Raw genomic sequence first — 13,834 nt, 5'->3', positions numbered from 1 at the left:
ATAATAAAGTTATATGTTTTTTTGAACATTAAACAGTTTTGTTATAGGTTCGTTAAAGCACCAGTGAATTCTGAAAAACTGTGGAACTTAACAAGTTGTGTCATTCTAATTGGAATCTTTATTTTTAAAAGTGTTGCTTGTTGACAACAGTACGATCAATACATTTGTACAAAACCTAATGTTTCTAACCCTTTGCTCATTTTTCACAGACAGCATTCCTTAAACACTGGAGGTTTTACTGAAGCAGTAAGACTGATAGAGAAAATGAGGAAATGGAGATTGTGATGAACAGTATGATTTATGATTTATGGGACTAAAGAGAATAGGGAGTTAAAGACCAGAAAATGAAAAGTCAGAGGTAATTCATAAAATGCCAACAAAATGTGTTAAATGACTTTAATCTATTTCAAACACTCATGTCTGCCATTTGCTTTCTGTCCTGTAACATTTAGTTTCAGTGTCTAAATTTAGTATTTCTGAGTCATTTGTCTCAAACTTTGATATAATGTCTAATAAAAATACACAGGAACGTACCACAGCCCTCCCTCAGTCATGATTTGTGGATGTTATATGTGACCCTGGACCACAAAACCAGTCATACGTTAAGTAGCACGGGAATGTTTGTAGCAATAGGCAACAATACATTGGATGGGTCAAAATTATACATTTTTCTTTTATAGTAAAAAATATTAGGATATTAAGTAAAGATCATGTTCCATGAAGATATTTTGTAAATTCCCTACAATAACTATTTTTTTGCACCCTCAGATTCCAGATATAGTTGTATCTCAGCTAAATGTGGTCTTATCCTAGCAAACCATACATCAGTGGAAACCTTAATTATTCAGCTTTCATCGCATGTAAATCAGAATTTCATCAAACTGACCCTTATGACTGGTTTTGTGGTCCAGGGTCACAAATGAAAATTCAAACAAGAGAACCTACTGATTCAGATCACACCAGTTCTGATGTTTAACCTCCATCAAAAATGATCACAAATTAAATAGCCTAAAAAAAATTTAATTATACTTTCTTAACCAAATATTGTTTTTTGTTCCATAAATCCGATTTACTTTTTCCAATTACTTTCACTTCATGAGGGTCAATGATAGTGATTTAGCTCATTTTCAATAGGTTTAACTGATGGAATTTACTGTTTAAATTGGTTTAACCTTTATGAATAGCCTAAGCCTACTATTAGTCAGTGTTTGTTATGTCACTCATTTGTGAATTTCAAAGCAAAACAACGCATTAGTGGAATTAGTGGGAAATGTCTGGACTGCACAGCTAACAGCAAAAACTCCATGTTTCATCCTGTATTCTAGTGTAACTTAGCTGTTTCATCGGGACAGTCCAACCAAATGGTTAGTCGCGTTATAACTGAGCTTTCGCACGGCTGAGGACGAGTCGCCTATGCGGTCTCAGAATACGGCACTGAAAGAGAATGAACACACGAACGAACCCCTGCGAGAATGAGTGCGTGTGTGTGTGTGTGTGTGTGTGATGGAATAGAGAAGGCGCATGTGTGATGAGTGTGTATGTATATGTAGACACTGCCCACCGCTGTCGCGCTCCCCCCATCTTGCATGTCTACCGCCGGACGGAGTCGCACCAGGGTTCGTGCCACTGCAGGGGAAGAATCCCGGCAAGAATGGATTTCTAACAACGTTTTCATTTCTGTCCTTTACCCAACTGACGTCATCCTCAATGTCTCTCACAAATTTGAACTAACAAAATGAGGATTTCTTGTAATCAGCTTTTACTGCTATTCTCTTGCGTTTGGGGACTTACTATGGGTGCTTTTCCGAGCAGCGTTCAAATCGGTAAGTACAGCCATTCATCTAAAAAAAAAAAAAAAACACGAGCTTCACATTAAGTGCGTTAAACTGTGTCAATTGAGTGACAAAAATAAGACCGTCTGCACTGGGGTCAACTGCGAATGTCAGTGCGCAGATAATGCGGTTGGAAGTAGGTTTTGTTGCATGACAGCAAAGGGTAATTTTGGGAGGAAATAGCTTTTTGGATACTTTTTGTTTGTTTGTTTGTTTTTAGCTGTCAAACTGATCCTTCTGCCTCGTTTTGATTATGCCACCACTGCAGTGCTGTCCGTGGTACAAACGGGATGTTGTTCTGAAGGTAGATCATCAAAAAGGGCATACGCGCAGTGAAAGTTTATTTATTTATAAAGGAATGCTTGGTAAAATGAAAATAATTTGGATATATAATTACATAGCGACTTAAATATCACTTCAATACCTCGTCAATGGAAAGTGGTTTAATTTATTCCAATACTGCATCAAGCCCTATGTCATAAGCCCTGAGACTCTTGGTGCCTGTGAGATACTTGATCTCTCATATTGTTTGAACGAGAATAGCATATGTAGTACTGTTATTTGAGGAATAGAATGCCATAATCACACTATAAAAATATATCAAATCTGCGTTACAAAAAAAAAAAACGGTCAGCTGTGCTTGTGTGAAATTCAATGTGGTGACGTTTCAGGCATTAAGGAAGGTGTTTTGTTGCCCTATACATTTTGTATGTTTAGACATTATGTTTGACTGATTTTATGTATGTATATATATATATATATATATATATATATATATATATATATATATATATATATATATATATATATATACATACATACATACATACATACATATATATATATATATATATATATATATATATATATATATATATATATATATATATATATATATAAAGATTAATACTTAGTAACTTTGACAGAAAACAATAGTTAGTAAGCTATGTATTTATTTTTAGTCAACGAAAATAGTTCCAAAAGTAGTCATAGTGTAAAGCTTTTTGTGTCACCCAGCAACGTGCGGATTAAAAGCCAGAGTGGAACTGGAATGGAGCGATATATAGTTCCTTGCTCTAAGCATTCTGTATTCACTCAGTTCTAGCTACACTCCGGGTTTTCCATTTCACGGTCTCCGCCCACTATAGTGAGAGAAACCCACTCTGGAATGTGTGGGAAAAAATGTATTAGCCTATATGTGTATATACAGAGAGAGAGAGAGAGAGAGAGAGAGAGAGAGAGAGAGAGAGAGAGAGAGAGAGAGAGAGAGACTATCTTTTCCCACATTAGGCATCTTAGAATACCCAATATAAGCTGTAGCTTCATTTTTGATGTCCGGCCCAATGTTCCCCTCTACACAATATATGCTTCATATAGCACATTATAGAACAGTTTAAAATATAAATAGTTGGCTACATTATAAAAACTCTGGTCACAATTATAAAGCAGGACATTTCTGCAGGAACTCTCATAAAATAATAATTATAATATTAATTGCTTGATTTACATAGGATTTAAATTACATTTATATTGCTTTCCATCTGGTTTATGCACATGCGCACATTTTCGCGCACGCAGATAAGACAGATGTTTAAATGTATGTCGCTTTCTCTCAGGTCTCAGCACCCAGACATACGCGCTATACATTCAGAAAGACATCTACAGAGAAGAATAAAACCAGAAAAGGCACGTTTGTCGCTGGGTAAAACAACTTACGTTACAACACACATCTACCTAAACACCCGTCACATCAACCTAAGTTTGCCTCTTGGGATCGTTTAATATAAAGTGCACTTCGAGCTTTGGATAGACCGTTTGCTTTCTCCTCAGCAGTTTGCTTGCTCTGTGGCTTCAATCACTGGTTATTTTTTAATACATTTTTTCCATTAAAATGCATTTTTGTAAAGTGACTGCACTAATAGAGTTTCTCCGTGCACGACAAGTAGTCGCAGATCAGTAATGAAATTTGACGAGTATTTTCAATATCGATTAGTCGTCGAAGACCTAGTTTTGGCAATACGTTTAAGTGAACTACATGCATTTTCTTGGTGAATGTAGTATGGATTTTTACCGTGAAAAATTATGGCATTATGGCTTTATGGAATTAAGGCTTTCTCTACTTTGCTTTTTCAGCAAAAACATACACATAGCTACACATATAGAGCAGCTTTTATACAGTAAAAATTGACATATGGAAATATGATTTTTTATTACATACTTTTTATAATGCACAATCTTTATTTGAATCTTAATCATATATGTGAATAATGGGGTTATTCGCCTGTGAAAGCTCACTGGAGTGTGCACTTGACTCATCTGATGTGGCATGTTACTTCAATTTCAGTATCCTTGAACCATGTTTTTTTTTTTTTTTTTAACTCATATCTCTTTTTCTTCTTAATCAAATAACCAGTTTTCTATATGATGTTTTTGTTGCAATGTGTTATTTCTCCCTCTCTTACACCTCTCTTCTTTCTTTCTCGCAACACACTCTCTCTCTCCTGCAGGCGGGCTGTTCATCAGGAACACAGATCAGGAGTACACTGCCTTTCGGTTGGCCATTTTTCTACACAACACAAGCCCTAATGCATCTGAGGCCCCCTTTAACCTGGTACCCCACGTGGACAACATTGAGACTGCCAACAGCTTTGCTGTGACCAATGCCTGTGAGTGCAACCTGAATCTGCATACTGGATTTATACATTTTTGCTGTTTTAGCCATAGAAATAGAGAAAGTACAGTAGGTGATTTTGTTGGTAGACCTTGAGTTGGTTTGGATTAGTCCTATTTGAAAAGCACACCATTTAAGCCAATAATAATCCTACCTGCGATGTGAACTAAACAGAAGCAGCACAGGATGCCTCCGTGCATTGTGATAGGGATTGCCTGGCCCCCATCCAGTCAGCACTGGTGTCTCTTTGTGAAATCTGTCCTCCAGCTCTCAGCTGGCACAAATACAGGCTAAGTGCATGTAGTGTACGATATATTAGTGTATGCACCCTTCCCCCAATGCCCTGTGCAGGGGGTTCTCACTGTGTGTTCATGTGTGTGAATGTTCTGTGTTCTGCTGACATATGTGCTGGCATTGCATAAATTGTATTTGTGTTCAGATTTTGCAGAAATACAGTCTAGGTCTGTCATAGTTTGTTTGTAAACCCCTTCTGGTGTTTCTGCTGTGTGGTCCCATGTTTAGGCCTGTGGGCCAGAATGGTGATTATCCATCAAGCCAGATCCATGATGATGTCGCATAAAGGTGGACCACATTTCCCAGAATGTGTTTTTACCACTTCCCATCATGCTTAGTGGTTTTTGGCATAGGGTCAGAGGTTAATAGTGAAGATCAGCCACGGTTCTTCCTCCTTGTGTCCAGTTCACTTGCTATTTTCTTCATGTTATTTTCAATGCTCAGCTCTAACCACAGCATAGTGTTCCTTATTTTCTTGTTATCTATTGTGCTCTGATATGAAGTGATACAAGGACCTGTGCTTCCCAGACAATTGTGTTTTGTGGAAAGAAAATATGCTACACAAGAAATGTGTTTCTTTAACTTCTAGCAGAGACAGCGTCATAAACCCCATGCAATCAAAATTGGAGTTTTGCAGCACTTCTGACTGATGGAGATACATACATTTAAAATGTACAGTCACTCTCTTCCAAGAAAATGGAGGAATATTTTGATGACTCATATTGCACTACACAGTTCTGGTCAAATTAAATGCTCTTTAGAGAGAATGATTGTCTTTGAGAGATGTTTTGCAATCTGTGCAATTGTTTTCCAGTTGAATTTATTTATTAAAGTAGAGTTTATGCTGTGAAATTTTCATTAAAAAAAATATTTCAGTAAATTTTCTAATAAATATATTTGTATTTTCATTACATTTAATATACTTGTTCAAGTATTTTAGTTAGTTTTCTAGAAAATCTTTTTGTCACAAAAATGTTTTGTAAAGAAAACTTAAATATATAAATTTAAAATATTTCTAGAATGTTTCTAGAAAATATAGAAATATATTAGACCTTTTTTTATCACTTTATTATTATGTTATTTTTCACACAAAAAAAAACAGAAAAGGTCATGAAAAATATCAATCTTTCTAGAAAATAAATAAATAAATTACTTCCTGTTGTGCGCATGAGCTCTCAAGTGGCCAAAACCGCAAGTGTGGGTATTTGGAAAAGCCATATAAATGGGCTACTGAATCATTGGTTTACATGATATGTTAAAAAAAAACATGGATTCATTCAGAAACTAAACACTGCTGTGTTGCTGGAAGATAGATAATATTTTTGTTGGCAAAATGTAACAAAATGCACAATATTGTGTACACATTTTGCACAATATTAGCTTCTTATTTACTGAACTGTGGTATAAAATCACATTTGCACTCGTGTTGTTCGTGACAAAAACAGCACTCGTGTGATATTGCTCTCACTGCTGATGTGATATTGCTTATCATATGATATAAATATGAAACAAAAACTCTTACAGGGGCATTTTTTGGTCCCAATATCTAAGGTATAACTGCATTTATGGAGTTGTTGTCCTGCGACATATTTGTCATTAGTCAACTATATGAAATATAAATTTATGTACAGGTTTGGGGGCGGGGCCAGTGCGTAAACTGTGTAAAAAATTATTGCATTATTTTCTCTTAACTAATTAATTAAGTTATCACTTTAAAGCCCTAATATGTTGTTGTGGCAAAATAAATCCATAAAATAAGTAAATATTCTTAAGGCCAGTGAAAATCAGAACTACAGAACCAACTGTGAAAAAGTCTTTACTGTTGAGCCCTGTTACTACCGACTAGTAGTAAATCATATTTTATAGCTGTGATTAAAAGTATTGTGGCTGTTTAAACAAAAAAGACAATCCTTCCAATGTCCTGCCCACAACTTTCTTTTTCCCGCTGTCATTAAGTGATTTCATATGATCTTCGTTTTCCTTATTTTGACATTTAGGTTATCAGATGAGCTATTCTTTCCCTCAACACTTCCTCGCCGCTACACAAATTCTTACACTCCTCATCCGGTGTCATAACATGCTGTGTTCTTCACACTCTAAGACTCGTCCCTGATGATAGAGTCAGCCCCTTGAGTTATAATGATGAATTTGTCTGAAATTTATATAGCCCATTTAACCTTCTCAGCAGATTAAATGCACACGCCGCCATCGTGGTAATTCGAGCCAGCCTGATAAGTTCCTGTCCTATTACTGTGTATGAACAATCGGTTTCAGTTAAACAGATTAATCGCCCGGTCCGTCACTTGCCATTTTGAGCTTAGTGTAAATCACTGCATAGGAGTCGGCAGCCCTGCTTGTATAGTAGACATCAGACTACCAGCAGTCTGATGTGTAGTGCCACATCTTTGTCATCTCTCAGCCTTTCCTTCCTTCCTCTGTGGCTGTCTGTAGCTCTGTTGCACATGATGGCTTTTATTCCTCACTGGGGAGCCATCGCTGCCACGGGAGGATGAGTAGAGGACAGATTATTCGCTCCCAATGATCTTTCTGCTTTCAGCCGCGTGTTTCTTTCCCGGCATCCTCTCAGTTCTGCAGTGTTATTTTACACAGTCGATTGTTAAATTAAGCGGGGAATGACAAATGTGTGTTTCGGGGGAGGGTGAGGGACAATTTTGCATAGTAGGGATTTGTGTGACCTCTAGGACAGCCGTGCAAGTGAGTGTGTTTTCAGCATCTCGGCTGTGGGTATGTCAACTCAGCAGCATAGTGCTGATGAAAGCCTCTTTTTGTGTAATTCAGTCATAGCCGAGACAAGTTTGTTTCCTGCCGTCATATCAGTGTGCATGATAGCTTCGCCACATGGGCATATGCCCCTCTCCACAGATCTATGCTCAACCTATTTACTCGCAGCACCACATGAGTGAATGCTGCTTTATAATATGAGCAAGGCAGCTGGATGAAGTGTTATTGGTGCTTGTAAATGTTTTATAAAGAGGTCAGCAAGTAAAAGTTTTTTTTGTTGCGGTTTCCAGTTATTCTTGCCCCATCTTAAGCTGTATTAGATCGCTCAAATATCGGAAATATTGTAATACTAGAGCAGGGCATGGTGTAAAATGTTCAAATTTGTGACATAAAAAAAAAAAGTACAAATAATTAAATTTAAATTCTAGACCTAGTTGTTAAGGTTTTGTGAAAAATGGCAGGACTTGTAGGTGGAGGGAGTGAATTAACAGCACTCTCTTCCACCTTCAGTACCCACAACTGAGGTACCCTTGGGCAAGGCACCAAACCCCCTCTTGCTCCCAGGTGTGGGAACAAGTGGCTCCCTCAGCAAATGGCCACCCACTGCTCTAGTTGTGTGTTCATTGTGTGTGTTTGTTCACTACTCACTTCTGCTGTGTGTGTGCACTAGGATGGGTTAAATGCAGAGCACAAAAAAAAAACAAGACTCCAACAACAAAAAAATATTTTTATATATATTTTGCACTTTATGCAAGGGCCTAAGTGAAAATCTTGTATTTGATTTTTTTGATGCACCGTAGTGTTCATATTTCGTATTTCTTTATATGACTTCTTTATAGGATCTTTCATTAAAAATATCTTAACCCAAGTCTAAAGGTCAAACAGGCACCTCATCAATTGTGTTGAAATTAGTGTCAAATGATTAATTGCGATTAATATGTTGTGACATATTGTGGATAAATGTTGTGAATGTATGTCATCTTCACTTCCTGGTGTGGATTTAATCTTTGTTTGGTTTTAATAAAAGACCGTGTTTGCTATTCTACGTCTCCATCGTTCCTTCTGGCAGCGTTATGTGACAGAAGACCTGACCAGGTACCGTTAACCTTGCATTTTTCCCTCTGTTTTTTTTTCTAAATTTTTTCCAGTGTTTTGTTTTCTGTGTTCCTATGAATGATCTCGCCTGGAAGTTTACCTCCCTTGCCCGAAAGGAAACACACTGTTCTGGATCATGGCAAATTACAATCTCCACATTGACCTTCCAGACACCACTGGAATGAGCTGGAGGAAAGCAATCGTCAGGTGTCTGGAGAGTGTCTACCCCCGATCCGGAACACGACCAGATCCAGAGCCCAGCCCAGAATCTGCCCACTGGCCGGAGCTCAAGCCCAAGCCCACCGCTGACAGAGAGCCATAGCCTGTCGCGACCGATGAGCCATCGCATAGGAGTGCGACAGAGCTGAGGATCACCACGGAGCCAGAGCCTCATGGATTGTCAGACCAGGTGCGAGAACTGGCTACAACGCTTGCCACGAGGGAGAAAGCCATAGACAGACAGAGCGTTGAGAGGAGCTCTACCCCCTGCGCCGTGGCTAAGGGTGAGCTGAAAAGGGATTTGGAGTAAAACTTAATTGACTGTTTACTGACCTGTGCCCTTTCCTTCCTCCTCCGTTGGTGAACTCTGTCCCTACCATTCCTGAGTTTAGCCCAGAAAAAATTCTGGTTCCCATGTCTAGCCCAGAGAGGGCTCCTGTTCCCACGTCCAGCCCTGAGAGGGCTCCTGGTCCCAAGTTAATCCCGGAGGCTCACAAATTAACACCCACCCACTCTCTCCTGCCTTCTCCACCGCTGTCGTCTAGCAGTCCCTCTGCTCTTCCTCAGCCCACCATCAATACGGTGAAACTCTGCGGGTCTGCCATCCATCCTCCATAGTCACTGTGGCAGCCGTTGACCCAGTGGCTACACCATGACTCCTAGCTCCTCCTCTCCACCATGGCCCATCTGTCCACTGGCTCCACCAGGCTGCCTCGTCCCTCTGGCTCCGCCTTGAAACTCCACTCCTCTGGCTGAGCCTCGTCCTTCTGGCTCTGTCATGCTTATTTATCTCTTCGGCTCTGTTGCTCCAGCTCCACCGTGGCCTTCTTGATCCCCACCTCGGTCGCCAGTGCCATCTGCCCTCCAGATCCTCCCCATCACCCTGGTTCATCGGCTCTCCATCTCTGACCTCTGGGTCCTCCTCCACCTGCTCCGCTGCCTTTAGTCATCCCCCTTTAGTCATCAGCCCTTCCTCTTCCATGACTCCTCCCTCCATCGGCTCAACTGTGGGTCGACATTATGGCTGTGGCCTGGGTCCCACCTGGCACAGCATGCTCCAAGTCCCTCGTGTTTCCACCCTGGCTCCTCTCTCCGTCTGATTCTCCCTGGCTCCTTTAATTTCCCCCTTGGCTCCTCCCTCAATAGTCACCTCCTTGGACTCTAGGTGTTTCTCAATGTCAAGGAAGGATCCGCGGAAGCCAGTATTTCAAGGATACTACGTCATCGACATCCGTCGAAGGACTGTTCCAATGTTGAGGATCCTCGGAATTTCAACCAAGGACTGAGTCCTTCGTTCGAAGAATATCCCATACACAGGAAAGGATGCACATGTGTATCCTTCACGCTCTTCGCGCTCTCAAATCACCCACAATCCTATGCGCGCAGCTTTGCTATCTAACGTTAGTTAAAAAATTCAAAAATGTCGAACGTTAACGTAGTCGGAGCGTTAACGGTTTTTATTTACGTTACCAAACATTTGTTATAACTGTAGTAAATATAAGTAAAGTTTGACGTTTAAATGCCAGTACAAATTACTACCGTATTGATATTGTAAATTATACAAATACAAATGGTAAACTGAACCGGACCTGTCATTTAACAACTGGTTGCGTCAACGGCATTTCTTTTATAAATAACTAGTTAAGTTGTCCAAAGTAATTTAAAGCTGCGGTAGGGAACTTTTGACGCTCTAGCGGTTAATAAACAGAACTGCTTGCGTCTTGTGGAAGAACATCGTAGCCGGAACTACTTCTCTCTGTTTATGTCTATGAAGAATCACAAAGGTACTGGGTTACTCCGCCGCGGTATCCCCTAAGCAATCTAAAATAGTCTGAATATAAACACTTATTATAGGTGCACCCTAGTGATTCAGGACAAGCCAAAAACACGGTTTGGAAAATGGATTCATGGTGTACTCGCTTATTATATACATTTTTCTACATTTTGAACACAAACAAAGTTACGGACCGCAGCTCTGATTGGTTATTTTTTACAGGGAGCGATGGAGTTTCTGCAAATGGCAATAGGACCACTGGGAGGAGCCAGAGGAGCTTGATTTTTTTCACAGATTATCTGTCTCATATTCTACTGTCAGGACATAATGACAGGTTTAATAAATATGTAAAAAATATTTTTTTTTACAAAAGTTCCCTACAGCACCTTTAATGATACCATTCACAGCGTTATTCAAACGGACCTTTTCACTGACGTAATGACGCAATTAGGTGCACTTGCTAGCCTGTTCCATTTACGTGTTCTCCGTATGCTAAAGAGGAGTCTCACCTAGCCTCTGAAGGAAGTGACTTCGAAGGATCAGTCCTACCAAGGAAGTATCCTTGACATTGAGAAACGCCTTCTGTCTGCCGACCCCCTCTCAGGTGTCTGTCCTCCTCCTGAGCCTCTTCCCAAGTTCCCACCCATCCCTCCTTCTGTTGTTGTTACGTTGTTACTGTCTTTGTAGTGTTTTACCTCCCCATGTGCTCCATGACCCAGTTTCTCCCCTGTCTAATTAGTCATTCTGTTCACCTGTGTTCCTTCCAATTCCCTCCTTATCCTGTGTAATTAAGCCCCAGTCTGTTCAGTCTGTGTTTGTCGGAACTATATTTTGTGAATGTGTATCATCTTCCTTCCTGGTGTGGATTAACCCTTGTTTGGATTTAATAAAAGACTGTGTTTGCTATTCTGAATCTCCATCGTTACTTCCGTCAGCATTACGTGACAACATACAGTATATATATTTAAAATATTTACGTTTTTATATGTATATATTTATATTATTTATACTGTATATATAAACAACATATTTTTCTTAAATATACACATGTATATGTGTATTTATATAGACACAGTACACACACAATTTAACTTACATTTTATTGTAACTTCATTGCGATTAATCATTTGACAGCACTAGTTGAAATGTATAAAAATTAGCTCACACAAAAGTCACTTTCAAACCGAACAGCTTTTCTGTTCTGATCAGCGCATGACCAACTTGAAGACAAGGGAACATAGCATGTACTGTAACTCCCGAACGTCTGAATTCATATTAAAATGACTGGATTTTGCCCACAATATTTCACAGAATAACAGTAAATGTGACTTCACCTTTATGGGTTTGGTATCACGGTTGCAAACACTTGCAAGACAAATAAGCAAACTTAAAATACAATAAATGAGCTTGCAACATATTAAACTGAAACCACTGTTTTATCTGAAAAGCAAAAACAAGCTATTTTACAAAAATCAGCCAACTGCTACAAAGGTGGGAACAAAACACATCAATCACCTCTGAGCAGAATAGGACTGGAGAGTTGGAAAAGGAGAAAAACACAAAAGCTTCAAAGGGGAGCTGTAACGTAGCCACATATATTTATAGCCTGCTAAAATATAGGCTATTCAAACCATATTTACTATTTAGTATTTTTAAAGGACTACTTGTTTTTTTATTAAAGTCAGTGATAATTAATACATTACAAAAACTTTGTAAAAATTAAACTTTAGGCTAAAAGAATGTCATCCCACTCCTCTGAGTCTACTATCATTGGATTACATCGTCATGCGCCTTCTTTTTGAATATGATTTTCTCCGATGAGGGGAAGGAGGGGGCGGGACATTTGGCAAATTACGCTGCAGCACTTATATTATTGCACTGGTTGGATATTAACTGTGAGCAGACAGAGTGCCATTCAATGCACTGGAGAATATGGTGAACATAAATTTAAGAAACAAAGTTGCATGTCAGATTTTCCTAACGAGCAATCATATTTTTTTAAATAAGCCCCAAAAACTGCAATCTGCGGTTTACAAAAATAGAAGCCCAAAGTTGCGTATAATACACAGACTTGACAGCTCTGTTTGGTATGACATGATAGTGTGTAAACAATGACAGAACTGTAATTTTTGGGTAGGGCTTCACTATTGGAAACTAACATGGTCATTTGACTTTTCAGTTTTTCATTTGACAAGCGTGTTGCTCCCTAGTAATTCTTTTTCTGGAGCACTGTAGACTGATTCTGGCTTTGTTTTCATTGACCTTGATGTTGTTTAAAATATTAATATCTGCACCACTGAACTTCATTACAAGCTGCCTGACTCTGGCTTATACAATGGCAAGAGTTTGGGTTGAGACTACTTGCCAAACTATGAGACATTATTTTTCAGACCCTCTTGACAGCCTCTAAGTGCCCATGAGTTGGCCTTTTTCTTATTATGTGCAGTTTTGTTTGGTACCGTTAGTGGTACAGAGACATAGAACTTCACGTTTAGAGTGCAAGTATATGCTCTTTCATTTATTGTGCTCTTTCATTTGTCAATTCAGATCAGAGACACTCCGAACAGATTGTTAGAAATTAATGGGAGGAGCTGTAAAACTATGGAAACAGTGTGCAAAATAATATCTTCAACAGCGACTTTGTTCCGCTCCATCTGGTTTTAAAATGTATGAAGCTTTCAATCCGGCCCTTTATGAACACCGCAAGAGTCTCTTGCTTTGTTTGGTCTGTCAACAGAGAAGATTATGTGCCAAACAGATAGGACTGTGTCCATGTGTGTGTTTAATGCCACGATGTCCCTCTGTCCCCATCATTCTCTCAGAAGGCTTTCTCTTCCAAGGGGTTTGGCTAACCGAATAGATAAAAAGAGAGAGAAACCGCACAAGCCAAACAGTGACAAAAATAGCCAGGGGCTTGTGGGGACTGTTTCTCCAGATTGTATCCCTCCGTGAACAGAATCCATCCCATATCGCTGTTCCTCCCTCTGTCTCACTCTTTCTATGTCATGCATATAGTTTCTCAACATGGTAACTCTCTGTCTGTCTTTCCTCCAACTTGCTCATTTATGCGTGGGTCTAATGTTTGCATAAATCTCACTGTAATTCCTGAATCAATAGTTGTTTCCTGCAGCCATCTGCAGTGAGAGCGAGGGGTGGGGATGAAAATCTCCAGTGAAAATCTCAAGTTGTTTGATGGAGAGTCATGCT

General features: G+C 39.3%; 1 protein-coding gene across 7 annotated transcripts in view; it reads left to right on the top strand.

The window, feature by feature from the left end:
- The first annotated feature begins 1,506 nt into the window (after positions 1-1,506).
- LOC113038631 (glutamate receptor 4-like) overlaps positions 1,507-13,834 on the top strand; it is a 91,075-nt gene continuing 78,747 nt past the window's right edge. For 4 of the 7 annotated variants that reach the window (XR_003274800.1, XM_026196217.1, XM_026196216.1 and 1 more), the window contains exons 1-2: positions 1,509-1,823; positions 4,340-4,498. Coding sequence is in view for 6 of the 7 variants with exons in the window: in XM_026196217.1 (XP_026052002.1) it covers positions 1,736-1,823; positions 4,340-4,498 (247 nt within the window). In the remaining variant the exon portion in view is untranslated. Of the gene's footprint in view, positions 1,824-4,339; positions 4,499-13,834 lie in introns of all 7 variants that reach the window. The other 3 variants (XM_026196218.1, XM_026196215.1, XM_026196220.1) reach the window with 3 other exon arrangements.

The sequence above is a fragment of the Carassius auratus genome, chromosome 21 (genome assembly GCF_003368295.1).
Source record: "Carassius auratus strain Wakin chromosome 21, ASM336829v1, whole genome shotgun sequence".
Lineage (NCBI taxonomy): Eukaryota > Metazoa > Chordata > Actinopteri > Cypriniformes > Cyprinidae > Carassius > Carassius auratus.
This window is presented reverse-complemented; position numbering and strand designations above follow the sequence as displayed.